Source organism: Lonchura striata, chromosome 7, assembly GCF_046129695.1.
Source record: "Lonchura striata isolate bLonStr1 chromosome 7, bLonStr1.mat, whole genome shotgun sequence".
NCBI lineage: Eukaryota > Metazoa > Chordata > Aves > Passeriformes > Estrildidae > Lonchura > Lonchura striata.
The window spans coordinates 34,588,965-34,599,607 of NC_134609.1; the positions used below are offsets into that span (position 1 = coordinate 34,588,965).

General features: G+C 52.2%; 1 protein-coding gene and 1 long non-coding RNA gene across 2 annotated transcripts; both read left to right on the forward strand.

Annotated features, from left to right (window-relative positions):
- The first annotated feature begins 116 nt into the window (after nucleotides 1-116).
- LOC116183801 (uncharacterized) lies at nucleotides 117-2,779 on the forward strand. The gene is made up of 2 exons (XR_004148492.2): nucleotides 117-203; nucleotides 2,348-2,779. It is a non-coding gene; the product is annotated as an uncharacterized LOC116183801 (long non-coding RNA).
- Nucleotides 2,780-6,001: 3,222 nt separating this feature from the next.
- Nucleotides 6,002-10,617, forward strand: AIFM2 (AIF family member 2). Its single transcript, XM_021529093.2, has 8 exons — nucleotides 6,002-6,235; nucleotides 7,077-7,192; nucleotides 7,882-8,001; nucleotides 8,349-8,441; nucleotides 8,692-8,800; nucleotides 8,982-9,134; nucleotides 9,453-9,653; nucleotides 10,174-10,617. The coding sequence occupies exons 1-8, from the start codon at nucleotides 6,061-6,063 to the stop codon at nucleotides 10,326-10,328; spliced, it is 1,122 nt and encodes a 373-aa protein (XP_021384768.1). The 5' UTR covers nucleotides 6,002-6,060; the 3' UTR covers nucleotides 10,329-10,617.
- Nucleotides 10,618-10,643: the final 26 nt, after the last annotated feature.

The window sequence follows — 10,643 nt, forward strand, 5'->3', positions numbered from 1 at the left end:
TCGGCATCACAAGCAGCCCTGGGGCTGCTGAGTGAATCGGGTTTTGTTCGGAGGCTTCCTGCTGGGAAAGCAGCAGGGTCACTCAGGTCAGATGGATATTCCGCAGCTGCGCGCCGGGAAAAGCCCACCGAGCTCAGCCGGCATGAGAGGGAAGGAAGTCGGACGCAGCGTCCTGGTAAATGCCTCTGGAAAAGCACCATTAGGTAGGCTTTTGCAGAGAAAATAATTTTAGGGTAATTGTTTGTGAAATAGCATGAGGGGTGAGTAGCTACTGAGCTGCCACCCCTCTGAGACAAGAGGGGACATTGGAGAGTGGCCAGCATCCCCCTCCCATCCCACCGCGGGTGGAGGCTCCTCGGGGCTTGGAGAGCCGGGTCCAGGGGGCAAGGACAGCAAATCCAGGAGCACGGAAAACAAGCGGTGAGGGAAGTGGGAGCTGGGCTGAGCCGAGGCCAGAGAACAGAACAAATAAAAACAGATAGACTAAGTTGGAAGAGGCCTTAAAGATCATCGAGTGCAACACCTCAACTAAACAATGGCACTAAGTGCCGCATCCAGTCTGTTTTTAACACATCCAGGGATGGTGACTCCACCACCTCTCTGGGCAGCAATTCCAGAACTTCATCACCCTTTCTCTAAAAAACTTTTTCCTCATATCCAACCTATATTCCCTTGGTGCAGCTTAACACTGTGTCTTCTGGTTCTCCCAGTGCTGCCTGGAGAAAAAGACCAAGCCCAGCTGAGCACAGCCTCTTTTCAGGGAGTTATAGAGAGTGATGAGGTCACCCCTGAGTCTCCTTTTCTCCAGGCTGAGCACCCCCAGCTCCCTCAGCCGTTCCTCACAGGGTTGGTGTTCCCAGCCCCTCTCCAGCCTCGGTGCCTCCTCTGGGCACGCTCCAGTGTCTCCATGTCCTTCCCAAACTGAGGGGCCAGAGCTGGACACAGCACTCGAGGTGTGCCCTCACCAGGGCTGAGTGCAGGGGCAGAATGAGCTCCCTGCTCCTGCTGGCCACACCATTCCAGAGTGGCAGTGATGTTCTTCTGCCTGTTCTTACCTGCGCTGCCTCCGCCCCAGCTGGCTCCAGCCTGGCACTGCTAGCCAAGCATAAGCAATTGTTCCTGGACACCCTCCAGCTTCCTGTCAAAAACGCCTCAGGACAGAGAGAAAACATGCCCCCGACCCATGCAGATCTCCCAGGAGCTAATTGCTCCCATTAAACCCACGGACTCCAGGCACATCGGGAAGCCACAGGGGACACGGCTCCTCCGAGGCTGGAGCAGCTGAATTCCCCCTGAGCTGGCTGGGGGGAGCTGGGGGGAGGTTTGTCCCCCCACAAGAGGGGCCTCCTGCTCAGCCTGATCTGGCTGCTGCCAGGCCTTGCCTGGCTCTTTCTGTAGAGGATGAAAGGCATGGATTTGGGAGGGAAAGCACGGATTGGGAAAGCCATAGACTGTCTCAGAGCAAGGACATACCTGATCCAGACAGACCATGCAGGAAGCCCACAGCAGGAACTGCAATGGATGCTGCCTCACCCTTTCTCATAGGCACCAATGCAAAAAAAGTTTTTTAAAAGAGTCAATCCTCTTTTCAAAAGATCTAAGCTTTCTGAAATAAAGCACCACTAAAGCTTGGTTTAAAAGAAGGAAATAAAAGAACCCCAACCTGCAGCTGTACTGCCTCCAGGCTCACCTCCCAGCCTGTTGCAGCTGTGCTTTGGGGTGAATTTGGGAATGTTGGGGTGATGCTAATTAACACCAGAGAGACCTTTTCCACAAGCAGCCCAGAACAGTGAGGGGATGTATATCCCATACATCCACCAGCTAAAACTGCTTCTCTTTGGGGTCACAGGAGGTGACACAAGATGATGTAGCACAAGATGATGTTCCAGGAGAGCTTGAACAAATGATGGATGTGCTGTTCACCTCTAAACGGGATCTTTCTGGGAAATGATTCCCTCCTGCCAGTCTCACCCGGAGTTGACTTTGGACAGTGGGTACATCCTGCTGTTTCTCTGCTTCCCTCTCAAAGCACTCAGAGCTGCCTGGGGCCACACTGGCATGGCTGGGCTTGCTGTGGAGAGGCAGTCTGGCTGGAGGCAGAAGCTGCTGGTGCCAAGTAAGAGAGTGGTCAAGGTGGGCAAGTCTCCGAAATGGCACCTTAAATGCCCTGCAGTTTAACTCCCGGGTGGCCCTGCTGGGCCATGAAGCCAAGCCACCAGGCAGGTGCACAGAAATCTATAAAAAGTCCTTTTTCTAGCTTGGCATGAGGTTTCTCCCAAACAGCAGAAGTGGTGGCTACTGTGCTGGCTGCCCTGACCCCCCATACCCTTCTCCTCTCTTGTTCCAGCTCCATTTAATGGGATCGGTCAAGCTAATCCCCCATGTGTACTCACAGCTCTATCAGAGGGGATTTCTGCACAGGGCTAGAGGGAAGGAAATCCATCACACCAGCAATTGCCTGTCCTCACCCAGCCCCACTGGCTTCTACTGGAGGTTGGATCAACTCTTTCCTTCTCTCCATCGTCGGGGCTTTGTGTGGTTCTTGCAGGGAGCTGGTCCATGGCTACAGCTGCACCATCCAAACATCCAAACACCAGATCAGTCGGGAGGTCCATGGGCCAACAAGAGACCCACAAGGGCTGCAGCACATGTGGACATTTTAGCATTAAATGACAACCTTGTTTTCTGTTGTGTTTTTCTAAGAGACTGCATGCCTGACCAGACTGCATTTCTTGGTCTGCATCCCATATTTATCCTGTAATTACACCTTTGGACAAAGGCTGTCTGTCTGTGAGGCCCATTTTTTTCATGACACAGTTTTATTCTATGTTTTCACTGTAATGAAATCTGGGGGGCAAGGGGAAGAAAACTCCCCACATCGGGAGTGAAAGGTGTTCTTTCTCAAAAGCTGCCCCAAGAGCAAAGGAGCTTGCACAAGCCCTCTCCTTTTTCCCAAAGAAACCCCAGCCACTGACATCCTTTATGCTTCACTACCACCCCACAAGGATATGCCACAAATCATGTTATCCCATAAAAGAAAGTTGCCACCACACTGTCAATCTCTGGGTCCCACTGCTGGAGGAGCCAGAGAATTTCCAAGGAGATCCCTGCAATGCTTATAGCCAGGCAGCTGACAAGAATAAAGCTGATAAAGTTTCTTGTTGGCACCTGCCTAGATCACATCACAATAAGGGATGAAATGGCATTCCTGTAAAATTCCCAATGTCTGCTATGTGCTTGGCTCTGGAGGGGCAGGAAAGATCTGCATGGCACAAAATCCACAGGCAGTTTCAGGAGCTGTCTGAGCTGGGGTTTCCTCCAAGGGGAAGGACAGTCCTGCTTGGTCCCTGCTCACCCCATGCCAGGAGCTAACGTGAGCCTGGCCACCCCCATTTCCCCAAAACCTGCCTTGGTTTGAGCCCCAGTTTGCAGGTGGCGATGGCAGGTCAGGTGAAGCCTGTCACCACAGCACGCTGAGCCTGGCAAACTCATCCTGCTGTACCGTGCAGGAAAAGAGGAGCTGGGCAGCACCCTGGCACAGAGCACGCTGTGATCCCAGGGAAATGGAGAACAGCTTTGTGGACAGCCCTGGGGTGGGATGGAGGGAGATCCCAGCTCCCCATGGCTCTTCTCATGGGTACAAAGACCACTTTAATTGCAGAGACCATTGCATTTCACCCTTGGAGCTTTCCCACCCTTTTCTGGCTGGGACTTGTGACCAGTTTATGGGCTGGCATGTACAAAGAAGCTGCCTATAAATACACATCTCTGACCAAAACAGAGTGATTTTGGTGCTGTTGTCTATGGGAAGCAGCTTGTCTTCTCAAGCCACTGAAAAACTGGAAATGAAAAATTAGGTTTGTGGGGAAGAGAATAAATGTAAGTGGAACCTTGTTGATTTCTGCTAAAAGTAAAATGTTATGTATAAGGTATAAAATAGCCAGTGTTGAACTTTAAAAACAGCTAAGAATGTTCTGAATTGGTTTTTCCAGGTGATTCTTTGCCCTGAACTGACACAATTCTACCTTGGCTGAAGAAGAATTTACTGAGGCATGGGGGGCAACCAGCTCACCCTGGCAAAATGGGGAGCTGGGGGGCAAGGGTGGGCCAGGCAGTTTGTCTGGAGCAATCCCTCATCCCTGGGAGACTTGAAATCCTCCTTTTCCTGAAGCAAAGCCTCCAGGGGCACAGCCAGAGAGCTGCAGCCACCCTGGTGCCACTGGGGCTGTCACAGGACAATGTGCAGGACATGTCTGTGGGCAGAGGGAATGTGGTGCGTGAGGCTGCTGATACAGGAGAGGATTTGGAATTTTGCAGAGATGGCTGTGAGCCAGAAACAGTCTCCAGCCTGGAAGGGAAGGATGGGGCCTTCAGCCTGGCCCAGGTGGGAGAACTACTCCCTAGAGGAGGGTGAAGGAAGGAATGTTATCCCTCTTCCAGCCTGTCTGGGTTATTGCAAAATTAGGGATGCCAAACTGCCCTGATGATGAGGGAGGGCAGGTCAAAGATGCAGAGGCTCACAGGAATGTGGGCTAGTGCAGAGCAGGGGCACTTGTGGCATCCTAAGGTCTCCCCATGCACTGTTGTACGCATCCGTGGATTATCATCCTCAGAGGGATGTCTCTTAGCTCTGGACGATGTTGGATTACAGCTGGTGAGGAGAAGACTCACAGACAGGTACATATACCCATGCTACCTATCTCAGAGTGGCAAACTGGGACAAGACCATCTCACAGAGCCCCCTCCCTATACCTTTTCACCGTGCCCTCCTGCAGGGAGTATTTGGTCCATGGGGCAGCTGTGAGGAAAAGTCCAGGGAGCCTGCAGCAGGGCAGGGCAGGGCAGACACTGCCCCGGGCCTGCCCACCTGCCCATGCCCCCCCAGGCACCAGCAGGAGAAAAACCCCGTGTCCCATGTCCCCACGGCCGCGCTGGCTGCACCCTCTGCCGGCAATGCTGAGTCCAGGCCCTGCTTTTCCCGGAAAATTGCTTCCCACCGCCAAGGCTGGAGGGTGTTTTGCCGGGAGGGGGTTTTGGCACCGGGCTGTGTTTCGCTGAGGGAGGGCTGAGGAGCAGGGCGGGGGCAGGGGAGTGTGGGAGCAGCTCTGCCAGCTCACAGCACCGCAGTGTGTGCAGCAGCTATTTTTATCCACAGGGCCAGCAGCTATATTTATACAGAATGCCACAAGAGCTGAAAGCCTTCGGGGCAACTTCCGTGCTGCGGAAGAACACGATCTGGATGTCCTTTATACTGCCGACCTTCTCCACCCCCTACTCCCCTTCTCCTGGGCCCTTTTGTCACCTCCTCAGCCCTTCCCTCTTTATGTCCCACTATCTCCACCGTGCTGATGCTGAGCTCGTGTCCTGCCCATGGTGGGAGGTTGGAACCCGATGGCCTCTAAGGTCTCATCCTACCCAAGCCTTTCTGAGATTTTGTGATCTTGTCTCTTGTACAGCCGTCTCTGGGCTCCCTTTCCTACTCCACTCAGAACAAATACATGTTTTCTGTGTTTAAGCTGAACATCAGGAGGAATTTCCCTACAGAAAGGGTGATTAGAAATCGTTAGGGACTGCTCAGAGAGGTGGTGAATTCGCCATTCCTGGAGGTGTTTAAGGAAAGACTGGGTGCCGTGGTCCGGCTGACATGGTGCTGGTTTGGTCACAGGTTGGATTCGATGATCTCAGAGGTCTTTTTCCTAATTGATTCTGTAATTCTGTAATCTTAGCTTCCCTCTCCAAGAGGTTGTTTCTTCGGGTGCAGTGGACCATCCTCCAGCCTGCAGCCTTGTGAAGCTGAGCAGAGCCCTCAGTTGGTAAAACCCTCGGTGCCTCTCGCGGGGGGGCTGCAGGCGTGGGGGCTCAGGGCAGGCGAAGCGCTCCGCGCTCGGGACGCGGCAGGAGCCGCCCCTGCCCGCGGCTGCCCTGCCCGGCAGCGCCGGCTCCGCACGCCCGGGGGCCGGGCTCAGCCCCAGCAGCCCGGCCCCGCCCGCAGCTCCGCCCGGAAAGGCCGAGCGGGCCCGGCACGGCCCCGTGCCGCGCCCGCCGGAGCCGCCGCTCGCCATGGGCTCCCGCCTGTCCCTGGACGGCTCCGTGCGAGTCGTGGTGGTCGGGGGCGGCTTCGGAGGGACGGCGGCCGCCAGCCTGCTCAAGTCCTGGGCCGTCCCCTTCGTGCTGGTGGACGTGAGAGATGCTTTCCACCACAACGTGGCCGCGCTCCGGGCCGCCGTGGAGAGCGGTAAGGGCTCGGGGAGCCTCCCTGTCCCACCGGCATCTGCGGAGGGACGCGGGGAGCGGCAGGGAACGCGCTGCTCGCACTGCCTTCTCCGCCCTGCCGTGGCGAGAGACTTGATATTTTCCATCTGGAAAACAAATACTAGGCACCAGGAGGACCCACAGCCCGTCTGTGGTTAAGCTAATTGCACATCCACTGGGAAAACTGAGCAAAAACTGCTCAGACCATCCCTCCTCCCCAGCCCCCCCTTCCCCTTCCCCCCCTTTATTTATTTCAAGAGTTTAGAAGGTGACTAAGCTAAAAGCGAAGCGGCTTGATGGGGTGAGTCAATCACTTTCTGTATCTGGCCATTGAAATGTGGAGCAGCAGAGCGGCGAGGCCCTGGATAAAACCCTGGCAGAGCTGCTCAGGGCTGTCTGCGCCCTCAGCTGGAGGCTGGGCCAACCCCATTAGTCCAGTCACTGGGGAATTTAGGGGTAAAGTACCACGTTGGAGGCTGGAAACAAGCATCAAAAGGATAGCAAAAGTTTGGTCTGAGAGGCAGATTACTGAAAAAAGCCTCTACCACCCAGCCAGAAATTGCCAGGACCACAGAAACAGTTATTGGTAAACCAGTACAGGAGATACAAGGAGCAGAGACAAAGCCATCTAAAGCAATGTAATCTGATCTGAGGCAAAGGGCCTGAAGCTCCCTGCTGGGCAGAGATAACACCCAGCAAAAGTCCAGCCCACGGTTCCAGATGCATTCCATGCTTTTGTCTAAGCAAGGACAGCACGAGGGGAGAAGAGGGGGTGGTTAGCCTCCAGAGAAGGAGAGCTCTCCCATTGTCTCCTCTTCCCACAGGATTTGCCAAGAAGACTTTCATCTCCTACTCGGTCACCTTTGGGGACAACTTCAGACAAGGCAAGGTCGTGGCCATAGACCCTGGGAGGCAACAAGTTGTGCTCAGTGATGGTGAGGTGGGTGTTGCAATGACCGGGATGCCTTATGGGATCACCTGCTAGTGCAGGCAGCCAGCCTTCAGCAGGGTGTGTTCCATCCTCCTGAAGAACTTGGCATCCTTCCCTGCACAGCTCCATCCCTTCCTGCCGAGCTAGGCGGCCTTCAGCTATGTGGGATGTGGGTGTGCACTAAATACCCAACCCCATCTCCTGCTCAGCTGAACTTTTATTCTTAGAGCTGGATTTAGAGCTCAACAATTAAACCTGGGGCTCAGATCCTTATTTAACTTCAGGAAGAGCCAAGAGCAGCAGGATCAATCACTCTTTTCAGCCAGAGCATCTCACCTCTGTTCAGGAGAGAGTGAAGGAGAGAAGTTAGTCTCTGGAACCATCTGTGAGTGTCCAGCATAAATATCAAGTTATTTCCAGTAAATTTAGGGTAATTTCTTTAATTACCTACATTTCTTTAATTACCTTAAATCTCTCAACTCATCTGAATGGTGCTTAGCTCAGACCTTGAGGAACAGTTACTTGGTGTGACCTGGACTGGGTCTAAAGTCACTTCCTGACAGTGACAAGTACTTTCCTGGTTACCAGCAAAGGATGGAGATGAGGGAATGAGTGACCAATACTTAGGAGGTAACCACTGCGTTCTAGGCTCTGCTTTTAAGAGGTCTAATATCCCATTCTACCTTCTGCCCTCCCAGGAGCTTCACTACTCCCATCTCATTCTTGCAACAGGCAGTGATGGGCCATTCCCTGGGAAGTTCAACCAAGTCATTGACATGGAAAGTGCCATCCAGACCTATGAAGACATGGTTAAAGAGGTGAGGAATCAACTCTTAGGAATTGTTGCTGCCTGCCTTTGTTCAGCCTCCCTGTCCCAGATACCACTGTGGCTATCTGGAGCCAGCTGTGGCTAAGAGAAAGGGACACTGGGAGCAGCCAGGACAAGGAAGGCTTCTCTAGCACAAGGGGAAACCTGAAATGCTCAACAGTATCACAAGGTAGGCAAGAAGAGTGCACAGGGAACATTTTCTTGTCGCCTGTCAATGAGCTAAGAGGTTTATTGCTGCTGGGCCTGTGCTGTGTCCCACAATGTTCATGGAGTGACTGAAGGGATCTGGCTTCCTGCCCTTTGCAGTTCTCTTGTAACACAGATTTTCTCTTGAAGATTGAGAAATCTCAGCGCATCCTGGTAGTGGGAGGTGGTGCTGCTGGAGTGGAGATGGCTGCCGAGATCAAAACGGAGTACCCGGGCAAAGAGGTAGGAACATCTTCATCACAATTACCTTCATCCTGGTTCTGATACTGTTCCATGATGGTGCTGCTGGAGGTACCTGAGAGGACTGCACATCTGCTTGCTGAGCCTGTAGCCAGCCACCAGCAAGGACTGTGGCACTAGGTGCCCCTTCCTGGCTTGTTCTTGCAGGAATCCATTAGGGTGGAGGACACCAGCTGGAGCTGCTCCCACCTTGCACACAGTGAGTCCTGTTTTGTTCCTGTGTCCCCAACAGATCATCCTCATTCACTCAAAAAATGCACTGGCTGATGTGGAGCTGCTACCCAGTGTCCGTCAGGTGGTGAAAGAGATTCTCCTCAGGAAAGGAGTCCAGCTTCTGTTAAGTAAGTTCTTAACAATGCCTATGAACACCTACAAGCTGCTGTTCCTTTAGCCAGAGCATCTCCTGATGTCCTTTCTTACTTTTTTGGTTACACATGGCTCCCTTCAATTCCTGTTTCTCTGGGTTAGCTGGAAACCACAGCCTAGCAAAGGTTTGTGACCCAGGGCTCTCTGTTGCAACAGGTGAAAAGGTCAGCGACATAGAAAACCTGAGGCCAAACCAGTTCCAGAAAGACATGGTAGTGAGGACAGAGAAGGGCACCGAGGTTGTTGTTGACATGGTGGTGCTGTGCACGGGGATAAAGATTAACTCTTCTGCATATGCTGCTGCATTTGGTAAGTAAAAAACCCAAACCACACGGTGGGAAGAAGCAACAGTTCTTCAGAGTGTGGTGCCTGAGGGGTGTGAGGTGGGGAATGGACTGTGTACAACCTGTGGGGGTGATTCTCCTGAAATATCAAAGGATGATGCATTGCACGAGACTGCAGTGATTAACTACAGCAAGGCAAAAGGCATTTCTTCCCTAACACATAGAAAAGAGGGTGAAAAACAACCCCTCATTTTGTGTCAATTACATCAGCAGCATTCTGGGGTCTCGGGCCACAACAAGCAACACAAAGCTGCTTCTAAAAACCTGCTGTTTGGCAAAACAGGTGACAAAATGGCAAGTAATGGTGCTTTGAAAGTTAACAAGCACCTCCAGCTGGAAGGCTATGAGAACATCTATGCCATTGGGGACTGTGCAGATCTCAAAGAGCCCAAGATGGCCTACCATGCTGGGCTCCACGCCAACGTGGTGGTGACAAATATCATCAACAGCCTGACACAGAAGCCTCTCAAAACCTATGAGCCAGGTAAGGTCAGCTCCTATCACCTGGCCTTAGGTGTTGGGCTGCTTTTCCACAAGGAACAGCTGTCCTAACTCTCACGAGACTCTAAACTCACTGAATTCACTGTGAGGGAACTCAAAATTGGGGTAATGTCAGCTTGGAGCTCAGGCTTCATACTAGTCATTGCCAAAGACACAATGTAGATATTAATTACCTGTATCAGTCTACTACACAAAGTGTTCTTTCTTCACTAATGTCTTGATCAATCTACTGGTGGGAGTCTGCTATTCATAGAACTTATTTTCTTAAAATTGTTCACTGTCCAATTAAATCTCAGGAGTAAGATGACTTCCCTTTTCTTTATTTCTCCCCTTAAACTACAACACAAACTGAACAATCTAGTCTCAAAAATCTAGCTGGGTAATGGGTCTTCTTCATGAGCACTGATGTAAACTTAGCAGAACTATGCTGAATGCTGTTCCACGTGGATGCAGGGGAGCTGGATAACAGTTGCTTCACTTACACCTCTACATCATCTTTGCAGGGTCACTAACATTCCTGCTTTCCATGGGCAGGAATGATGGTGTAGGCCAGGTGAATGGTTACTATGTGGGACGTCTCCTGGTGACCATTGCCAAGAGCCGGGATCTGTTTGTCTCTAAGAGCTGGAGGACGATGGGACAGACAATGCCCTCCTGACAGGGCACCAGCAACAATCCAGCAAGGAATACAGCAACTGCAAGAGGGTGAGGGTGCACATCTATTGCTTGGTCTGACTTATACTGTCCTCTCCAGCACTTCCTCAGGCCATCTGGCACCACCTGCCTTGCTGTGAAGGGGCAGGAGGCACTTCCCAAATGAGCTGTACAGAAGTTCCCACAATAAAAATCAGAGAAGAAATGTTTCTGTTACTCCCTCGCTGAGAGAGCTCTGAGCAACAAGCTTGGCTTACCTTGATTTGTAACAATAAACACTGTGGCATTCAGAATATTTGTGGTTTGTTTGTAATGTGTT

Excerpts from the sequence above, each read along its gene's own strand:
- AIFM2 (XM_021529093.2), top strand. The coding sequence starts at position 6,061 with ATGGGCTCCCGCCTGTCCCTGGACGGCTCCGTGCGAGTCGTGGTGGTC. Across the intron at positions 8,801-8,981 it reads AGGAGTCCAGCTTCTGTTAA|GTGAAAAGGTCAGCGACATA; the intron begins GTAAGTTCTTAA and ends CTGTTGCAACAG. Across the intron at positions 9,135-9,452 it reads TGCATATGCTGCTGCATTTG|GTGACAAAATGGCAAGTAAT; the intron begins GTAAGTAAAAAA and ends TTGGCAAAACAG.